This window comes from Parasteatoda tepidariorum, chromosome 7 (genome assembly GCF_043381705.1).
Source record: "Parasteatoda tepidariorum isolate YZ-2023 chromosome 7, CAS_Ptep_4.0, whole genome shotgun sequence".
NCBI classification, from domain to species: Eukaryota; Metazoa; Arthropoda; class Arachnida; order Araneae; family Theridiidae; genus Parasteatoda; species Parasteatoda tepidariorum.
In genome coordinates, this window is record NC_092210.1 from 22,558,045 (window position 1) to 22,580,989 (window position 22,945).

The 22,945-nt window shown below is 31.2% G+C and overlaps 1 protein-coding gene and 1 long non-coding RNA gene across 3 annotated transcripts; one reads left to right on the top strand and one right to left on the bottom strand.

The window, feature by feature from the left end:
* Nucleotides 1-350: 350 nt before the first annotated feature.
* Nucleotides 351-21,618, bottom strand: LOC107453735 (acetylcholinesterase-1). 2 transcript variants are annotated; one of them, XM_016070669.4, is made up of 6 exons: nucleotides 21,394-21,618; nucleotides 13,366-13,909; nucleotides 10,403-10,714; nucleotides 7,322-7,680; nucleotides 2,804-3,072; nucleotides 351-1,172 (listed from the first exon to the last, which is right to left on the bottom strand). In XM_016070669.4, exons 2-6 carry the CDS (start codon nucleotides 13,904-13,906, stop codon nucleotides 1,037-1,039), a joined length of 1,617 nt encoding a protein of 538 aa, XP_015926155.2. In that variant the 5' UTR covers nucleotides 13,907-13,909; nucleotides 21,394-21,618; the 3' UTR covers nucleotides 351-1,036. The 2 variants fall into 2 exon arrangements, with proteins under 2 accessions (XP_015926155.2, XP_015926154.2); XM_016070668.3 differs by lacking the exon at nucleotides 21,394-21,618 and adding an exon at nucleotides 19,656-19,772.
* On the top strand, nucleotides 3,570-4,745 carry LOC122269336 (uncharacterized). The gene is made up of 2 exons (XR_006225130.2): nucleotides 3,570-3,670; nucleotides 3,915-4,745. It is a non-coding gene; the product is annotated as an uncharacterized lncRNA (long non-coding RNA).
* Nucleotides 21,619-22,945: the final 1,327 nt, after the last annotated feature.

Sequence of the window (22,945 nt, forward strand, 5' to 3'; positions counted from 1 at the left end):
CAATTAATGAAGTGTTGCCGTTAATTTTGTTAGGAATTGTTGTCTAAATAAGAATAAATGATAATTAATCTTTTTAAACTGTGAAATTTTAGTAATGTCTTAAAAATTCTATGATTCTTTTTCAATTTGGAATTTAACGTTAGATTTATTTAGGTGAAGAAATTTATAAAATATTTAAACTTATTCTCATCACAAACATACGAAAAAATATTTCAAATTATGTCCGTTTTAAAACTTAATTTCTACCACATTCTTGTGATTTTAGAATTTTGTTACTGTTTTCACTCAGTTAATCGTTCCCAGCATAAACTTTAAATTGCATTTAACTAAATACAGAATTAAAACCATAATTTTGTTAAGGAAAATTTTATTCAAAAATGCATTATTTCAAATAAGTTCACATTTACATCTCAAATCTGTTCCATGCGATTAATAACACTTCGCAATTTTATAAATTGAATAAAAGAATAGTTGAAAAACACCAATTCACTTAATAGAGCGTTAATTTATCCCAGTTCACTAAATTATCAATTTGAACAATCATATCAACGGGTACTTTAAAAATTTTTTATTGACCATATAATGTAGATAAGAGAAGAGATAGATTGAAGTACTAATTTTTTAAAAATTTTGCATTGGCTAGGCTAAGACGTGATGGACGGTCGTGATTTTCAAGAGATTTTGAAGCTTAATGTATAATCGCGTGCGCAAGTTAGGAAGTAACTTTACATGTTCGTTAACTATTTTATTAATTTTTTAATGTTAATTCGGCGCACTTTATCTGTGCATGCGCAGTTACTACAAAATATGTGTACGTGAACTTGCTCGATACGGAAAACTGCGAAGTTTTCTAATAGCTTCAAACTTGGTTAGAAAGAGGTTCAACCATTTCCATAATGTAACGAGTTCTACTTTTGTTATATTGTTTTGATTTTAAACAAGTTGAGGGATGATATTTATGTTTCGCTTGTAAGGTCGGTTAACTTTGCTGCGTCATAAAAAATCTCGCGTGGTCCATCAGTTTAATTGGCAATACCTAAAAGCCGAATGATTTTCTGAAGAAATTACAACTTTCTAAATGTGGTCCAACTTTAAGAGTATTTGTTTTTTGCTCAAAAGCTTTGTATCGATGCGTTCTCTTTGAATATTTTGGCCATGGTATACTTGGGAACCTGAAAAGAAATGGTTTAATCAATGCAGATATCAGAAAACGTTGAAAGTGGTTTTAAAATATATTACTAAAATTTTTAAAATTTATTACTAATTTTTACCAAAATTTTAAAATATATTACTGAAAAAGAATTCAACTACATGAAATTTTTTTCTTCAAAATGAAGAATAATTCATCATTTATCACTCGTATTATTTAATAATGATATCAATTAACAATAATTTAGCATCATATAACGCACACGAATAGTATCACTTGTATTATTATGTATAAATCGCCAAATAAAAAACGAACCACCCAAAATAACTTCAAATCTAATGATGGGATCTTTACGAAATCAGATGCAAGAATGCACTTACTTTAAATAAATAAATATACCTTTTTATCGACGGATTCGGATTTCGAATACCCGAAATATAGGGGGTAGCCAATCTGGGAAATAGCGTCCCAATAGTTTGGTCAGGGAAGCGTTACAAAACTTGGACCCCTTGATGTTAATTTTATTTTTTTGCCTATTTCTCTATATCTAAACAATAACAGACATTAAATGAAGATCTTTCTGCGAAAAAGAGTCCGCAGTGGACTGATCGTTACGACACGGTTCCCAGCAGATCACCGAAGTCAAGCATCACTGGCTGCGGACAGTGTGCGGGTGGGTGACCTCTTGGATCAGTCTGCGTAGGGACCGAGGGTGTGCGGTATTGGTCCTCGTTAAACTGTTCTACCGTAAAGTGCTCGACTTCGCGTGCAGGTCGTTGGGCTACCGAAGAAGGGGTGCCATCCCCTCTGCAGAGGATCAAAATTGTGATGGCTTGTCTTCGGATCATCCTCAGGGATGTTTCCCAGACCGTCGCCAATAGCCCATTGTGCAGCTCTAGTGCGACGTAAAAAATTAACTACAGCTACAACTTCTGCGAAAAAGAACCATCGTTGTTATTTGAAAGTTAATTAAAACTTATCATGTTCTAACAATAAATTTAGAAATACAATATACAGGGTCTTTATAATTAAAGTTCCATTTTGAAATGGCTATAAAAATAAAACTACCCGACCAAATGTCATCAAACTTGGTAAATGTCTATAAGAGGTCATGGGATTTTAGTTCCCGCAGAACGAAAAAAAAGTTCAAAAATTTACCACCAGCGGAGAATGGCGCTGTATGCAATAATGTTAAACAAATGTGAAATATGCAAATTTGTTTTACACGTCTTTTACCGTAAATTTGCCTTAAACCTTGCGGTGTCATTGGACCTCGGCGTTTTCCTCTTACAGTACGGAACTTTTGTAAAGCCCTCCGTTCATTGCTGTCGCATTCATAGTAACATTTCACGAGCAAAGCAGTCTTGCATGGTTATAGACATTGTCGACTCAGAACACTGACAGCTCAGAGAAGGCGCCTCACTTTTATAACTGCAAAGTCACATGAAGTTCACATTTGTTTAACACTGCATACAGCGCCATTCAAATTTTGGAACTTTTTTTTTCGTTTTTTTTTCTTCTTTTTTTGTTGCGGGAACTAAAATTCCATGACCTCTTATAGACATTTACCAAGTTTGATGACATTTGGTCGGGTAGTTTTATTTTTATAGCCATTTCAAAATGGAACTTTAATTATAAAGACCCTGTACTTACCCATTTTTAGCAAAACTTGTCCAGACATGTACCATTTCTAGACTTAGCTGTACTTCATATGCTGTGTAATTCTGTGGGTACCTCAGAGGGTATCCGAATGCGAAAGGGGTTTCATCGAAATGGACCACACCCATCCACGGTGCGAAAGGGGAGTTGGAGGGTCGATGTTTAAAAAAATAAAAATACACATTGTCATTTTTTTGAGCCACTGTCTCAGCTAAGTAAATCGACGGGCAAATTCGGGTGAGATCCCCTATTGCAGCTTGTACCTTAAAAAGTAAATAAAAGTAACAAATAAATAAAAAAAGAATTTACAGCTGAGAAAAATAAGAGTCAGTAAAATACATCTCTATATTAAAAAGTAATTACAAGTGTTGTTACTGAGATCGATGAATATTTTCGCCATGCCTCGTTTTTACTCTCCCCAAGTATGTATGAAATGAAAAAATTTCAAATTTTGCATATTTTTAGGGCTTGAGAACCATATGATACTAAAATATTATTGATAATGATATTAGTTTTTCAGTTATTTTACGCCGAAGTTGAAACATCTTTTGTGCTGTGTAATTCAGCTATAACGAAAACTACAATATTGGATTTTGTAGTTTTCGTTTTAAAATTAGGATTTTGTGATATCATGCACTCTGCTCAGCCGTAGTTGAATAATCTAACGATGACTTTATTAGGAGAAATCTTTTCTTATTTGTTGATTTGTTACGCATGCGCTCTGAAACTCTTGCTAAGTAGAATATTTTTGCCTGCTCACGGGTTAGTTGAATTAGCGATTTCGCGACATCATGTTTTACTCTGGCTTTAAGCGAGTTTCCGGGCGCAGAACTTTTTTCCCAACTACTTTGGAAGTTTAAAGTATGTTCTAATTCAGTTTTTCAAATTAAAGTTTTTAATAAATAGTTTATTTTGGTAATTTAGTTTTATTTCGTTATTCGATGGCTCAAATTAGTTTAATTCATGTTAGTATTCCCACATACTCTTATTTTTAAAGATTTGTTTGTAACTATATAAATTGAACGAAAAAATATTTCATATTGCATATTCGATATTATTATTTATTTAAATCATTACAAAGAGGTTTTTAACATTTTCTCCCCAGGTTCTTCACTTGCATCTGCTTTCTAAGTGATCATTTTTATTTTTGACCTAATGTCTATTTCTTCGCTCTCTAAGACGGTAAAGAAGAAGATTTTGCTCTTAGACAATTATTGCTGAAATAAAACATTGAATTTAACATGATGGCTATTTCGCTGCTCTCTAGTATAAGAAGATTTAGCTTTTAAATAATTATTGCTGAAATAAAACATTGAATTTAACATGATGGCTATTTCGTTGCTCTCTAGTATAGTAAAAAAGAAGATTTTGCTTTTAGACAATTATTGCTGAAATAAAACATTGAATTTAACATGACTATTTCTTTGCTCTCTAGTATAGTAAAAAAGAAGATTTTGCTTTTGAACAATTATTGCTGAAATAAACATTGAATTTAACATGATGACTATTTCTTTGCGCTCTAGTATAGCAAAAAAGAAGATTTTGCTTTTGAAAAATTATTGCTGAAATAAAACATTGAATTTAACATGATGATTATTTCGTTGCTCTCTAGTATAGTAAAAAAGAAGATTTAGCTTTTAAACAATTATTGCTGAAATAAAACATTGAATTTAACATGATGGCTATTTCGTTGCTCTTTAGTATAGTAAAAACGAAGATTTTGCTTTTAGACAATTATTGCTGAAATAAAACATTGAATTTAACATGATGACTATTTCTTTGCGCTCTAGTATAGTAAAAAAGGAGATTTAGCTTTTAGACAATTATTGCTGAAATAAAACATTGAATTTATCATGATGACTATTTCTTTGCACTCTGGTAAAGTAAAAAAGAAGATTTTGCTTTTAGATAATTATTGCTGAAATAAAACATTGAATTTAACACGATGACTATTTCTTTGCTCTCTAGTATAGTAAAAAGGAAGATTTAGCTTTTAAACAATTATTGATGAAATAAAGCATTGCTTTTGACAAAATGCCCATTTTTTTATAGTAAAAAAGTAGGATTAGCTTTTAGTCAAATATATTGATCAAATAAAACACTCTGTCCATTCGAAATTCCAAGAATTGTATTAACTGAGTTTATTCAAATGAACTATTTTTAGTCTAAAAGTCATTGCTAAGCAAAGAATAAAATTTTATTCCCTAAAATATTTTCAGGCTGAAAACAACCAGTTGGTAACCAGGCAGAAGATTCAGACTATTCTACTCTTAATTACTCTTTACATGAAAATTAATTTTATAATAAAGTCCTTGGAATTCGAAGCTCATTCCTCATTGTTTCCTTTTCTTTATTTGCCTACCATAGCGCAATCCCAGGTTAACTGCGTCAGCTGTGTACAGTACGAAAGAAAATGCATATATAAAACGGAAAACCCAGGATAATTTCCCGAATAATGATACGATCTTCACATACTAAGACTGCCGAGCCGCGACTACTCAGGGGATAGAGCGTTCGCCTTTCAAGGAGGCGAATCCCAGTCGATGCGAATTCCGCATCCGGCTTGCACCGACCACAGTGCTGACGTGAAATATCCTCAATGATAGACGAATATCATGGGTTAGAGTCCCCTTGCCGCCAGATGAACCATAAGAGGTTTTTCTCTTCATGTAACGCAAATGCGGATTACTTTCATTAAAAAGATCTCCACCGGACCCATTTCTTCCAATACTTGGTCGAGGAGTTCCATTGTCTTCTGGATCGGGTTCAAAATTACAAGACTACGGAGTTGAACATTAGTAGTCGTAAACCAATTAGATTGGGTCGGCTCATCGGCGGTTATAAAATGTAAAATACTAAGACTGGCAGTAGTGGCTCAGGAGATAGAGAGCTTACCTCCCAATGAGGTGACTTGGGCTCGAATCCCAGAAATGGCTAATAGATACGAATTCCACACCCAGCTCGCACCTACCACAGTTCTGTAAAAAATTATTCACAGTGGATCATGGGTTAGAGTCCTCTTGCGGTCAGGCTACCCGTGGGAGGTTTTCGTGCTTTCCCCTCCTACGTGATTCCATCCGCCCTGCTTGGGTTCGAAATTACAAGGCTACGAAGTTGAGCATAGTTGATAGTCGTAAACTGAGAACTGGGGCAGTTTGTTCAACGCCGGTGATAATAATGCTAAGATTCAATCTATAATGGTGTTCAAGGGCCTAACCTTAAATAATATACTAAATAACTTCTTCTTCTTCTTCATTGGCCTGACAGCCCAGGATGGGCCCTTGCCTCAGGCAGAATACTAAATAACTAGAGCAGACGATATTTTAACTCACAAAATTTAACACTAAAACGTATTTTCTCTGAATTAACCTACCTGTTTTACGACAGGTTCGGATTCTTGACACTCAAAATCTGGGTGTAGTTCGAAAATATGGTCCCAATATTTTGGTTAGGTGAACGGTCGAAGGTTTGAACCCATCAGTTTAACTTTACTTTTTGAGTATTTCGCAAGATTTCGAAATTTTTTTAAGCGAATTGATATTTTTTTTCTTTTTCCCCTTAATTGAAAAATTGATTAATCCAAATATAATTTCACGCAAAAAGTTATGTTTTGTAATTGTTACTTGTTTTTATATCGCTAGAAAAAACTTTAAATTGATACAGTTGCTAAGCAATTTTTTACACTAATTTAATCTATATAGTTTTGAATGACAAATTACAAAATTTGAATAGAATTAGCTGAATAGATATTGAGGAATAAGAATTTTAAAATATGACTTTTTTCAGATGGTGAATTGCCAAAGGAATGAAATTATCCTCAAGAGGCCCAAATCTTCAAACGCTCTCTTGGCTAAACTATTGAGACCATATTTTAAGTAATCTGGCAGCTCCCCCCTTATATTTTGAGAGCCACAAATTGGAATTCGCTATAAAGAAAGTATGTACATTCAGTATATGTATTCAGAAAAAGTACATCTTTGTGCTTTATTTCGTAACTAAGGAAGGCGGGTATCCCAGTAGTTAGAGAATCGGACTTCGGTCCGGAGAGGCCGGGGTTCGATCTCCGTCATGACTCACCGAGTACGTGCAACACACGTGCTCGTAAAATCCGTCGAATCAAAAACCCTGTGGTCTGTTACTGAGTAGTAAAATGGGATCTGGGGAAAATTTCCTTCCCTTCAAATTTAAGTCTAAATTGAGGAAATGGCCTCACTAATGAATGGGGCTGCCATCTATTCGTGGGGTCCTGAAATAAGACGTACTTTTACCCTTGCGGTGCTCGCTTGTCAAACGAAAGGCGCACCTTCTTGACGTAATTCGTGAAAAGGCCATTGTTGGCGAGCTCGGCTTTTCATTCGAAACAACATTAATTGTAGCTGTAACTATATCCTAAAGTAAGTAAAAATATGTAATATATAAATTGTATCTCTCCCCGTGTTAAATATCTTATCATCTTGTTTAAATAAAATGTCTGAAATAAAGATAAAAAGCAAAATATAGTGGATCACATACTTGATATAGAATGTCATCACAATCTTCATCTAAATCCCCTAAATAACGTTGTATCACTGCTTTTCTGTACGGAAAACTAAGGAAAATATTCTTGAGAATTTTTTCACCAAATGTTTTGTTAATTTTCGAAGTTTTTTCGCCAAAGAAGCCAAAAACATCCGTCCACTCCTTGGTAATTGAAATTGATCCTTCATTATGGTTAGCACCGATCAAGAGATCTACAGGCATAAAATCACCTTTTATCAGTGATAGGCGAGGATCGTGGGGTAGCAGATTATCACCATATCTTGGAAAATATCCGCTCTGTGGATTAGGGTTCACATTCCCCGAAACTTTGGTCAAGTTTAAAGCATCTGCACCTGAAAGAGAACGTAATAATTTTTGGTGTTATTCTATTTTGGGGAATTAGAAAATCTTTTTTTCCGTAGTGCCTAATATTTTTCTGAGAACCGATCTTTAAATGACGGCAGAAAATGCACTTTTTATTTTAAAATAGGTAACTTAGAAGAAAGGAATCTCTTAAATGCAATATTTTTTCTTTAAAAGAAGTTTCTCCCAAAATTACTGGAACAAACTTTAAGGGAAGTTAAAGGACATCACAAAGATTCCGCGTTGCATAGCAACTCATGGTCGGAAACTTCCTGGGAAAGTAGCATATATGGCAGTACTTTTACTTTCGTTACTTGTACCGCCGGTACAAGTAAAAAGTACGTACTTTTACTTGTACTTCGTTACTTTTTAAATTTAGCACTTTTACTTGTACTTTCGTTACTTTTTTAGGGAAAAAGTATAAGTATTTGTAACGGAAATGTCGAATGAAATCGTTACTTTTTTCTAAAACTCGGTAAGCTTTCTAAAAAATTTTAATATCCAATTATTCATAAAAATTTTATATTTCATATAAATTTTAATATCTAATTATTTTCTATTTATAAAATTACATTTTATACTTATTTGAAACATTTTTCATTCATTTAAATATGTTAATTAAAAATTTTGTTAACAATGTGTGCGCATTGGATGCTTTTTTAAATAATTTAAATAACTAATTTCATATTACTATTACAAAAAATTTTGGCACAAGTTTTAAATTTTTTAACGTTAAAGTATTAAATTATAAAAACAATGCTTTATTTAATGGAGATGTAGTATGCATTAAAAAAAATCTAAAATATTATAATTTTTTTAATTTTGCAACAAAATATTTTTTTTGAATTATATTAAACGTAACATATATACTATTACGTAAACGTATTAGTTATTCATTTCATAAAATTTTAAAATGAAACATTTGTTTATAATTTTTGGATTTAGTATTGCACATCGTGGATTATTAGTTATTAGTTATTTATTTCATAAAATTTTAAAATAAAACATTTGTTCATAATTTGCACATCGTTATTACAAATCCAAAAATTACCATTATGAAATATTTTAAAATAAAAAAAATTTATAGTTAAAAACAAAATATAATTTGTAGTTTATTGGATTTATAGGGGTTTCCTGTATATGAATGTATTTTTTTTAAATTTATTTTCTAACATAAGTTGTAATGTTTATCAAATTTGTCGAACAAGGTAATTTATTTATAAAATAAAGCTTCCGAAAATAAAAACAAAATTAAAAAAAAATTTTATAGTTCTAATATTAACATAAATCTAAGCTCCTTTTTATATGTAAACAGATAATTTTGATTTCTGGTTTGGCTCCTGGGTATTTCAAATGTTCACTATTGCAGGAGCTTTTTAACATTCGAATTAGATTTTATTCCGTAATAATATGATTTCTACCACTTTCATCTTTTTTTTCATTTAAATAAGTTAACAAATATTTATTTTGAATTAGCAAATATAAATTTTTATTTAAATAAAAAAAAGACTCTCTTTAAGTTAATATAAACTAGGGAAAGAAGAAAGAGCTGTCGTTTCCGTAAATTTTGATATTCGTTTCTCATTAATCAACTATATTGAGGTTTATTAATTATAATTGTGTACTATAAGTCGCGCCAACGATATTTTAAAGTTAGAGGGACTTGCTTACTCGTAAATATTTAATCAGTTTATTTCTTTTCTTTGAACCAGTTTTCAAATTTTAGATAAAATTTCTTTTTCGTGCAAATCCATAAAAAGTTTGATATTAAAATTATATTTGATTTTAAAATTATATTATACGATTATATTATAAAATTATATTATAATATTCTTCCGAATTTAAAAATAAATTAATGTCCATAACTTTCAAAATTAAAAATAATTAAATAAATAACAACAATTTTGCAAAAACATTAAAGAACATAGGAATATTATTCAATAAAATTTTAGGTTACTTTGAATTTTCGATTTCCTAGAAATGTACTTTTAAATCGTTACTTTTTTTGTTTAGTACTTGTACTTTTACTTGTACTTTTTACTCGTTACTTTTTAAAATAAGAACTTTTTACTTTTTACTCGTTACTTTCTTTAAAAATACTTGTACTTTTACTCGTTACTTTTTAAAAGTAACGTTGTCATATATGGAAAGTAGTACGACAGGTACAAGACAGTCAAAGACGCAAGACTGAGGTTATCTAAATATTTATTGGTCAAAAATATTACATGAGCTGTGGTATATGCTCTGTGAAAATGTTACTAAAGATGTTCAAAGTTTCTACCATTACTAGCAATGCGTGCGCTACATCGTCGGTCCAGAGATTTTCGAATTCGCTGAAATACACCTGAATTTTGCTGCATATCCGCAGCAGCGTAGGCGATTCCTGTTACCAGATCTATTTCGGAATCTGCAGGTGTTTCGTACTCGTACACAGCACTTTTCGTTGCACCTGAAACAGAGAAATCCATACTACTTAAATCAGGAGATCATGCTGGCCAAGTAACCGGTCCACCACGCTCAATCTATCTCGTGAACAACAACACCCGGCAGCGAGCGAAGACATTTCCGACCATGGGCTTCTAAACAAATCCGAATACTTGTGATGTTCCCTACCTCCCCTAAAAGCTTGTCCCAGTGACAGATACTATTTATATTAAAAAAAATTGATATTATGAATCACTCAATGATGGAGAAATCATGAATTTTGTTTACCTTTTAGGCAGTTAACAACCTTTTCTGGTTCTTGCTCAAATGTCTTGTTGTCTCTGGCACATCCAATTCCCTTTGCCAAAAGTTCTCCAAGTTCAGTGTCTTTTGCATTGTTCTTGCCTCTTAAGGTGGCTGCTGTTCCACTTTCCATTATGGCTCGATGAAATATTCCATTAAAGGCAGGAGAAGTCATGAACATTCCTATAGAAATCGCTCCAGCGCTTTGGCCAAAAAGAGTTATACGATGTTTGTCACCACCAAAAGATTCTATATTCGAGCGAACCCACTTTAGTGATTCGTATATATCATGAATACCTGTAATTTAATTGAATAACAAATCATTATTTTTATAGTTTATATGCAAACAACCTTATGATATATTATTAGTAGGAGAGAATTATCGAGAGGTGTGATTTTTTTTAATACAGATAGAAGAGATCTACTATTAAAATAAAATTTTGAAGTGTTTGTCAAAAAAGTCGAAACAAGGCACATTAGTGGTCACAAATTAATGCCCTAGCGAAGAAGAGACCAAAAAGCCATCGAAATCTGAAGAATCACTAGTGGAGATGAAGAGACGAAGAACATCAGAACCAATTTGATTGTGCGATGAAATATAGAGCTGTTTCTTTCCCCCTTTTTTTAAACAACCGTCGTTGAACAGCCGACACAAATTTGGAGTTTACGATTACTAACGTTCAACTCCGTAGCCTTGTAGTTTTGAACCCGATCCAGGAGACAAGGGAACTCCTGGCTCAAGTATAGAAGGAAATTTGTCTTCGAGGAGGACTTTTGATGGAACTAGCCCGCATTTGCGTTGCATGGAGAGGAACACCACGAGAACCTTCCATGGTTAGCCTGACGGCGAGGGGACTCTGACCCATGATCCGTCTACCACTGAGGATATTTCACGTCAGCACTATGTTCGGTGAAAGCTGGATGTGGTTTCGTATCAACCAGCCATCGCCGGGATTCGAACTCGGTTCACCTCATTGGAAGGCGAATGCTCTATCTCCTGTAACATCGGGGTTCTAGAGCTGTTTCTTGTAATCTTCATTCAAATCCTCTCTTTTCTTCCGGTAATCAAATAAGTTCTTATTTTTCAGTCCCACCTTCCTTAGTTGTGATTCACCAGTATTCATACTTGAAATGAGGAAATTAAGAGTTCCTACGACAGTTGGTTCCCCTCTTTCAATTACTATGTTTTTAGGCCTTACGAGATTGCTGGAAGGATGTTAAGAGTTGTAATTGCTCCTCTCAAAACGTCCCAATTATGCTTCATAGGGTTGATGTCTGGAGAACTGGTGGGCCAACAGCGAGATAAACGGTCATTAAAGTAACGAATCTTAACAAACTTGCGATTATTATGCAACACTCACTATAATGTCAATTACTGAAATTAAGATTCTCTCTACTCTTAGTGGTACATTGGTGTTTTTTTATTAATCAACGTAAATTATTTCAGTCCGAAATAAATATTTTCTTCTTGGAATGTCCGACATATAACAAATGAAAGTTGTAATTAATGAAGTTGTTAGGAAGTATAATTTTTCACCGGTTATAAAACATAACGTAAAGAAAGCCAACGTTATTTTACTGATACTATGAACTCGGAAATTTTGCCTTACTAATTTTCAACTTAATTTTGTCTGCAATTTTTTTTAAAGTTTGATATATTTTACTTGTAATGCCAAAATGAAATTGTGATGCCAGGGGCCCAGCCGCTCTAGTTTCATTCGTTTTATTACATTTTCCTACTTAACGATTATAGGGACCCTCAATCCAAGATTCCCAACACAATTGAATAACGCACTATTCTTATTGTTACCGAGAATACGACTACCGATAGTGCGTATAAGTGCATCAGATCCGATAATATCGTTGATGCTAACAAGACGCATCGAATGCGCGATAATATCGTTATTATTATCGATAATATATTTTATTAAAATGGTAATATGATGAATATTATACTTAACGATAATTATTAAGCATGATATTATTGGGAATGGGGTTATTTCCGTACTTTGATCTGTTGCACCAAAGACAACCGCCAAGGCGCCAAATAAATTTTAAATTTACAATGAAAAAAAACGTGTAGAGGTTTGCCCGTGGATGGATACGTGTTTTACATTTTGAGTATGTCTCTTTCTGTAATTTTTTTAGTATTTTATTTATTTTATTGAAATTACATACATTTGCTGACTTGTGTGCTCAATATAGGCTTATAAGTCATTGTCAAGTAGAAAATACAGATAGAACAATTCAGAGAAAGACATCACAAAGAATACATCCAGGGTTACGGCGGGATTCGAACCCGCTACCTCCACGCTTAACAGAGCGTTTGAACCGACGATACCGCTCGGCCAGGGAGGCCCCGTAATTTTTTTAGTTTCTCGCTGGCCGTTGCCCGGAAGTAGCCTACACTTAGCGATTATTTTGAGTAGATCATGATACGGAAATTTTCATTTGCGAATGTTGATAAATCTTATTTGACTAAAAAATATTGACCAATGAAAAAAATATATAAATTAAGTTAAATTGGAGAAATATCGCGATAAATTGTTAAATTAATTTTTTGACAATACTTCGGAATATTATTACCGGAAACGTTAGTGTTTTCGACTACTTGGAAAAGTAGCCGCCAACATAAGGTCCCCAAAACCTATAAGTTCCACCATTTTCGAGAGGATTTCCGTTTCAGGTTCTACGGCAGAATTATCGCCAAGTTTTGGCAGTGTCTCGCGAGAAACTAAAGAAGAAAAGAAACATTACTAAAGGGGACTAACTCAAAGAGTACTCGTAGACACTTCCGGGCAAACCTTTATGTGTTTTTTTTTTAAATATTTCAAATTGTAAGTTTAAAATCTATTTGGTGCCATGGCGATTATAATTGGCAAGACAGATTACGATATAAAAATATCCCACCCTATTTTAATTTTAAAAAGAAAACTATCAAAACTTACCCATATTTCCTGGGGCATCTTCGATTCCTAAGTAAAGAAACCCCAATGCCCCTAACCTATAGTTTGTATTCACAACTATGACATCTCCTAGTGCAGCTAATACCCTACCATCATAAAAATCTATTCTACTTGAACTAATTCTAAATCCTCCTCCGTGGATGTAAAACATGACGGGCTTTTTATTTAAGGAACTGGCATTAGTCGGTACCCAAATATTGAGGTACAAACAATCTTCTGAATGTCCAGGAAAATCATCCAGCCATGGGAAAGGATTCGATGAATGCTGGACACACGCTGGTGGTAAATGTGTGGCCAGTAATGGTTGATCCCAAGGTTCCACTGGTTCAGTTCTTTTGAAGCGTTTGTCATTAAGTGGTGGTTTTGCATATGGTATGCTTTGAAATGTGAATACTGGAATGTCGTCAAAGAATACTGTTTTCCCCATGATTTTCCCTAAAGGGATATCGACAGTCGGTTCAACTTGACATTTTGAAGAACATTTCTGTAGGAATGGTGCCAGAATCATTAACATAAACCACATCGTCTATGAAAAATGAGAGAACAATCTGATTAGAATATGTTGAATACTTTGGATGCAGGGTTAGAAAAATTTGTTAGTACCATTTAGAACTGGACAATATATCAGAAAATATAAAAATTTTAAAATATCGAGATAAAGTTATTTCAAAAAGTATTCTACAATATATCGTAAGTACCAAGTCTTACGATAAGTATCGAATGTATACGGTAATGATAGGATGTGACAAATATCGAATGTCTACAATAATGATCGACCACGATAAGTATCGAAAGTAATGTACTACGAAAAGATAATGATTGACATCGATAAATATCGAATATTCACGATAATGATCGACAACGATAAGTATCGAATGTCTACGATAATGTAGACAACGATAAATATCAAAAACGGTACTGTCACGAGTGTAATCAATATTGATAATTTTCAAATACGACATTTTAGCGATCATCATCAAGGACTACATATATATAGAATATAATTATCCGTAGAGTATTATATTAGAGTATTATCGATAACGATATATATCGATAATTAAAATTATCAAATACGATGCTATTATAAGTACCTATTAATAATTTCATTTGGATAATGAAATTGCTGACCATTCTAAAAATTATGAAATTTAGAAAAATTTGCAAAAATGTCTACGATAATGATCGACAACGATAAGTATCGAATGTACAATAATGATTGACAACGATAAATATCAAATACGGTGCTATCACGAGAAGTATCAATATTGATAATTTTCACATACGGCATTTTAGCGATCATCGTCAAGGACTGTACATGTATAGAATATAATTATCTATAGAGTATTATCGATAACAATATATATCAATAATTATAATTATCAAATACGATGCTATCATGAGTATTTATAATTTCATTTGGATAATGAAATTGCTGACCATTCTAAAAATTATGAAATTTTGTAAACTTGCAAAAATATCGCAATATATGAAATATCGATGTTGTGCAGAGTTATGCGATTTTTGGGCAAAATCGGTTTAATGCAAATAAAAAAAAATACTTAGAGAACCATTATTGCTTATTCTAAAAACATTTTTGCTATATTTGCTTTATTTGATCAATGAACCCAATTAAGAGTGATGAATTTTAAAGCATTTAATTTTTCGATATCGAAAATCTAAAGATTCCGAGTTAAGTGCTTGATGAAACAGTACAATCGTAATTGTTTCATAAAGTTCCAGGAATAGAAAAATAAGAGACTATTTTAGCTGAAGTTGTTCAAACTGTATTCTTTTGCTCAAAAATGAAATTTTTAAGTTTTTAAATTTAGTGTATCAGATATTATTAAATACTAATCAGCACTTTTGTAAAAACAGATGAATACTTTATTATTTGAAATTCAATGTACTAATTTCAATAACCACGTGCAATTTTTTCAAAAAACACGATTACATTTTTTATGGTAAATACTATACACAATAGAGATAACTATAATTGATAAGATCTATAATTATTACAAATTGTTATTTATTTCCATTTTTTCGTGCAATTGAAAAGATTAAAGTTAATTTTACTTTCATTTTTTTCTGATTGTAAATTTAGTGATTAATTCATTTTTCATATAATTTTTTAACCCTTTGAAGCAGATGGGATGCCAGTGTCCCTTTCATATATTTTTTCTGACCCTCTATTTACCAGCAAAAATATATTTTTGTGTTTTTCAATTATAAAAAAAACCGACACTAAAAATATGTTAGATTATCGAAACTATATTTTTACTAAAATATAAAATCCAAGAAAAGTAGTTAGAATTTTTTTTCATTCTTATTCAGAAATTTATCGATAATTGATTTTGTAAATTAAAGAAATTTAAGTTATGAATAACTACTTCTGTTCTAAGTAAGAGCAAATATTGTTAAAAAATATTGTTTGGAAGTGGGCCACGTTTGGAAGATTGCTCCTTAAACGCAGAAAAAAAAACATCCATGTTTCTTGCTGCATTTCATAATTATAAATTATTAAAATACTAAATATAATATTTTTCACTTATTTTGATCTAAATTTATGCAAAATAGTGAAGAAAAGTATGATAAATATGTTTAATAAAAATTCTGGATCAAAGGGTTAATGCTAATCATAGAAAATTATAACAATAATATTTTCAACGATACTATAAAATTACTAACATATTATAATTATTATTTAAATTAAACGAATAAATAAATATATTTTCTTAAAGATTTAATAAAAAATGAAATAAAAATAGATAAAAAATAATTAAAGTTAAGACATATTTTTGTAAGCAGTCAACACACACCGAGAAATGCGTTGTATTTTTAAATGTGTAGGAAGGACAAACGAATGCCCCACCCTTCATAAAGTGTTATGCAAAAAACATAATACTTTTAAAATCCAAGCAACTGGTTCAGTTCAAGGCTGATCTTCATCATTTTTTACACCAGAACACATCTTCTTATTCCCACATACGGTGAGGTTTTATTTGAGAAAAAGAAATTTTCTTTCATGAAAAATTTTATGTTCTGTAATTTTTCCTATTGGTATAATTATTTTTTGAAGAATATTTTTTTAAAAAAGGAATTTATTATTAATTTCGCAAGGAATGATTTTTGAAACATTTTTTAAGGAAAAATTGCGTAAGAAAAACTTTGTTTAACTAATGTGATATTAATGTTTAACCTAGTAATGATTTTTCAAGTAAAAATAAGTTAAGCTTGCTAAGGTGAGATCTGCTAAACTCAGAATTTCAAAATTATACGAATTTTAGATTTTTATTTTAAGAAAGTACTAAAAAAAAATTTCTGCATGAGATTTTTTAAAGGGGCTGGGGATTTTCACGTCGCTGATTTCAAATATGTAATCGATTACTCTTTCTAAACTACAGATTTTTTTTCAAATGACATATTTTATTTTTTGTCGAAACGTACACACGTTAAAACGTAACGTCGAAATTTGAAATTTCAAATTTAAAATCTGTTTAGCTCCTAAAATTGCAGATTTTTTTAAATGACATTTTTAGACCATTTTTGTCAAAATGTACAAGTTTAAAAACGTTATTTGTAACAGGGGGTTGCGCAAATGTTGAGAAAAACTTCTAGGGTAGTTAAGGTACGTAATCAGGATTAAAATTTCATAAGAACCCATACCCGGAAACGTCATTATACGGCAACATTTCCGGTTGTTCCGTCGTCATACTTGAAACTTCATTATGTTCTTCTCAGTTACCAATATTCAAAAATGTTTAAATAAAAAAGAATTACCTGAAATAATAAACAATAAAAATTTATCCCCTACATAATTGATATGAACATATAGTATCAATTACACTGTGGAACAAACTTTCTGCTGTATTTATACAAGTACTTGATCTTGCCTAAATCGGGTGTTTGGGAATTTCAAACCTGAAATTAGTTTTGCTCATAGAGCTAGGGATTTTTTTAAAAGAATATTTTTAGCCTATTTGTTGTCGAAATGAACAAGTTTAAAAACGTCGTATATAACAGGGGTTCGCACAAGGGTCGCGACAAACTTCGAGGGGAGTTAGGACACATCATTAGGAGTAAAGTTGTATAGAAATCCATGCCTGGAAATGTAGTCATACACCACAAGGGCGTTTTTTCTATTATGAACTGATTCCTATCGTTTGCTTCTGAACTGGTCATAAAACATAAAGTTTTCAAATTTGTATATTTCGACAAAAAATAGACTAAAAAGTCTTTTTTTTTCTATTAAAAAAATTCTGCTTTCTTGAAAGAAAAAAAAAAGAGGTAAATATGACGTAAGTACAATATAATATGACGTAAGCATATTTTCGGTAATGTTCGACTCCCCCTTTCCCCTTGTCAACAAAAATCCTGGCTTTGAGTTTTACAGTAGTCTTATTTTAGGATTCAATTAAAATAAAAGACATATCGAATCCTAGCGGTGGCTAGTCAATACGAATTGCGCATTTGGCTTGCACCGACCACAGTGCTGACATAAAATATCCTCAGTGGTAGACGGATCGTGGGTTAGAGTACCTTTGTCGTCAAGCGGGAGGTTTTCGTGGTTTTCCTCTCCATGTAATGCAAATGCGAGTAAGTTCCATCGAAAAGTCCTCCACGAAAACAAATTTCTCAAAATACTTGATCCAAGAGTGCTCTTGTCTTCTGGATTGGGTACGAATATACAAGGTTACGGAGTTGAACAGTAGTCGTAAGTTGGTAGTCGTGAACCTAAAATTGGGTCGGGTGTTCAACGACGGTTATAAAATATTAAAAAAAATAAAAGATATAACTTTACATGAAACAAAATTTATGTTTCTTTTCGTGTCATAAAATTTTGAGTTCTTTCCCTCAGAAACTCAAAGAAATTTTTTTCGAATTTTTTCATTCCCGAAATTCAACTTTTATTCCAAACCTAAAATTTTCCTATTTGTAATTTTCTGTTACATTTTTAATTTTGCTATTGAAGAAAATTGTGAAAAAAGGGGTTGAATATCTTACGTAAGCATTTTCCCCCCTCCCCCCTTCGCCTATAATAATATTCAAATCACAAAATCCCTCCCATGGGTGCTAACGCAACTACTAAACGACCACTTACTTCAAAATATAAAACAATAGATTTTAAAATAATTTTTTATTTACTTTATATATATATTAAAATATTAATAAATATTAAAGTCACGTTGTGCTATTTTTTTGTTACTATTTGTTCTTCGAGTATTGTCGAAACTGGTTTTTTTTCTTCCAATTACTCTATCGGGTATTTTATACAAAACTTTTGCTATTTAACTTATATTTTGTTTCATTCAGCTAATGTAATGTGTATTATTCTACATTTTTATACTCCTTGTTTAATTACAAAAATACTTAAAATTGATTCATCTTGAAATATATATATTTTAGTATTTCTCTTGAAATTTATATAGTTTATATATAATGAAATATATCGACACATTTTAGTTATTTCCCTACTATTTGTTTTTGCTAAATTTTTACGCCACTGTTTGATATTTCTTTAATAGTTTAGAAAAATAATAAAAATAATAAATGGGAAATTTTAATTTAATTAAATAAATAAATTAAAAAAATGCTGAAGGCCAATCAAAGTATAGGCATTTTTATTCAAAATATACAAAAAATTAATATTGAAGCAAAATACTCTTAGTTCCTTTAAAAGAATAATAAAATGCAAAAAATTCAAAATTTTTTACCGTCTTTTAATTTTTTTTAATTAATCGTCAAACATGCTAGGGGCAAATTGTAAAATTCACATTAAAGCTCAACACTTCAAGCTTCTTTTTAAAATAATAATAATAATAAAAAATATAAAATTTTAAGTTTTGAATTTTTTTAATTTTATCTCATTTTTTTTATAACTAATCACGAAACATGCTGGGGATAAATTAACTTTAAAGTTTTAAGCTTTCTTTAAAAAAATAATGAGAGAAAATACAAAATAGTATTTTTTGAATTTTAAAAACTAATCGCAAAAATTGCTAAAGGCTAAATTAAGCTATATGCTTTTATTCAAAATAAACAAAAAATTCTAATATTGAATATTTTTAATTTTATCAAAAATTGGAAAGAATAATTTTTAAAAGAGAATCACAGAAGATTTGAAATCATTTTCATATATCTTTTGTATGGTACAACAGTACAAAAATCAGAAAAAATACAAGAATTTTTAAAAAAAGAAAATTTAAATATTTGTCCTTAATATTTGTCCCTCTTTAAAAATAGTTATGCTTTTCATTATAAATAAATTTACTTACTATTAGGTTAATATTCTATGATGAACTTGGTAAGCTTTTACATTAGCATCGGAACGGAAAGACTTATTAAGTTTTCTCATAAAAATACAACCATGGCACACGTGCCTTTACTTTAATAGGCAATCTGCTTATCAAAAATCGTATTTGAGCAGCTGAATTTTTTTCAAAACAAGATTATTCACCATGTTTTGATTGAAAATGGTAATAGTTTTTGCTTAGTATCCTCTAACTCGAGAAAATGCTTAACTGTTCTGGTTTATGCAGAGAAATAACAATTTTTGTAAAAACAGAAGAAAGTGGGATTAAGAGATTTGTAGAGATTTTAAGGACAATTTTTTTTAAAAATCCTTTTCATTTGAATAATTGTTTTGATTTTTTTTTTAAATTTCATTTTTTGAAATATAATAAGACAGAAAAACTGAGACAAATCCATTTATTATTATTATTTATTTAATTATTGAGGTTGTGTCGCCCTTTATGTATTCTGAAAATCCTTGTTAAAAGTGAAAAAAGAAAGAATAGACACATGAAGGGTCGAAAATAATATTTAAGCGAAGAGAACAAAAAGCACATTAGAAATCTGACGAACTACAGTAGAGGAAGCAGAGTGTAATAAACATTGATACATATTTATTGAAAGTTGAATTTCGAAGGCATCTTTCAACTTCTCTGTTTTTTGTCGGTAATCAAACCTGTCTTGTTGTTTATTGCATTAGCTCTTCTGTCCTGTGATTTGTCAGATTTCAACAGTGCTTTGTTTACGTGTTTAAATATTAACTCGTTAATCCCAATGTACATACTTTTCGTCTTAATTTTTGATAAGGTTTATAGTAATACATATTAAGGGTGGTCATTAGAGTACACCCTGTATTTTTTATTATTATAATTTGCTCATAACTTTTGCACTGAAGTATCAAATGACAAACTGTGCCATTTTTTATCACCCTTTTATTGAAACGATCGTACACTTGAGATTTTGCAATTAAAGTTTTCACCCTTTTTCTGATTCACTAAGGATACACAAATATTTACTTGAGTGGGGCGAAATTTAACAGTGTTGTGAATTTCTCGCCATTAAAATAGTCAAATAGAATTTATCGTCAGTTGAAATTCCGACTATCAAATCTCAAAGACCCATGCGTGATTACACTATAAATTTTAATCATTTCCAGACCGGTGCAAATCGCCATATTATTGGCAAAGGAAAAACAGAATAAAGTAATCGGCAATTAAAATTTAGACTGTTTGAGATGCGCAAAGTAATACAAAGGGATTCAAAACTGAAAAAAATAAAATAATAGAATAAACATTTTTAACAAAGGTCAACAAAAATACTAAATTTCTAAGAGCTGGGATCAATTTTTAGGAGTCAATTTGCCATGAAACGGAAAGGAACTAAGTACCTTTTGTTAACTTATGTTATGTTACTTAATTTAGGTACTTAATTTAATCTCTTAAATATACGGGCATCAGCTACCATTTTCTTAGGAGCCTTAGTGATAAAGCACTCAATATTTTTTTACTAATAATCTTAAATAGACAAAAAAGAAGAAGAAAAAAAAATATTTACTCATAAAAAAACGCAAGGTGCATTATTTTTGCAATAAATTTCTATTTTATTTGTGTCTTTCGAAATTATGTGACTAAGTATTTTTTTAAGAGGGAAAAAAATAATTATTGTTCTCTTTGTACTGTTGGAAATATCTCTGATATTTTATAAAATCAATATTCCACTTACCTAAAAAGGTCGGAAAAAATGATATCAAAATCAGATGAATCCGGAATAACAATAACTCAAAATAGAAATTTTTTTAAAAAGGGAAGCTTTTAAAATTTTTCTTTAAAGTTTTTTTCCAACGTACAACTCTTGGATATTCAATGGATCATAAATCTGACTATGGAAATTTTTCGAAACACCTTCACGACAATTAGAATATATCTTCATCACCTTCGCGACTACATTTCCACTAGCACAATTTTTTGTACACCTGTCTCTGACATCATAAGCCATCAAACAATATAAATCCTTCTAAACCGAATAATTTTACTTAAAAATAAAAAATTTATATGACTAAACTTTACTGAAATAAATGCAATGTTTAAGATTAATCAAGCACCATGACGCTGCTAAAAAAAAAGATTTAATCAAAATTTTAAAAAAAATTTATCTATTAGCTTATAGTGCATGAATTAAATTCGAATGAGACTTAGAAAATTTTTAGATGAGTTGCAGCTATCAATAAGTACAGAAAATTGATCAAAAGCTTCAAACTTTATCCAATATTTTTTTTTCAATTATTTTAATTTATTGCGAGTGTTCCAAAAGTGACGACGGTTTGAAAAATATGAAAGGAAATATATTTCGGTTTAAAAAGATATCGTTTTGATGTCTTGTATGCATTGATCAAATTTAGTTACAAAATATTTCTGCAGATGGCGGTGATATTTTTTTTTAAAGAGATTGAAATGAGTGTTCCAAATGTGTTGGATGGTTTGAAATATATAAAAGGAAAAAATGTTTGTGTTTAAAAAGGTACCGTTTTCATGTCTTCTTTATATTATTCAAATTTAGTTACAAAGCTTTTCAACAGATGGCGCTGATAAGGAAGAAAAGCGTGTAGCACTACCTGTCTGCAGCGCCAGTTATGGGGCGCCGAAAGAGACTCATATGTAATACTCTCATAATTATTTATTTCCTCCTTTTTTGCTAATATTGTTTGCCGGACCCGTATAGGCTCGGGAGATAGAGCGGTCACCTTCCAATAAGGTGACCCGGGTTCGATCCCAGCGATAGCTGGTAGATTCGAATTCCACTCCCGTCTCGCCCCGACAATAGTGCTGACGTACAATATCCTCAGTGGTAGAGCGTCGCCAATAGCCCTTTGTGCTTTGTGCAGCTCTAGTGCGACGTAAATGAACAACAACAACAACAACAACAGTGGTAGAGTCCCTTTGCCGCCAGGCGAACCGTGGAAGGTTTTCGTGGTTCCCCTCTCCATGTAACGCAAATGCCATTAGTACCATCAAAAAATCATTCACAAAGGCGAATTTCTCCCAATACCTAATCCCTTGTCTTCTGAATTATGTTCAAAATTACAAGGATACGGAGTTGAATATCAGTACTCAAAAATTAGTTCAACTGTTCAATGACGGCTAAAGATATACGTAATATTGTTTGCTTGAAGCTTTTAACTTTTATTTTTTTAATTATGTATACTTAGATTAATTTTCTTTATGAACAGTTAAAACTTTGGAGAGCAAAAGTTTTATTAAAGATGGAAAGAACAGCG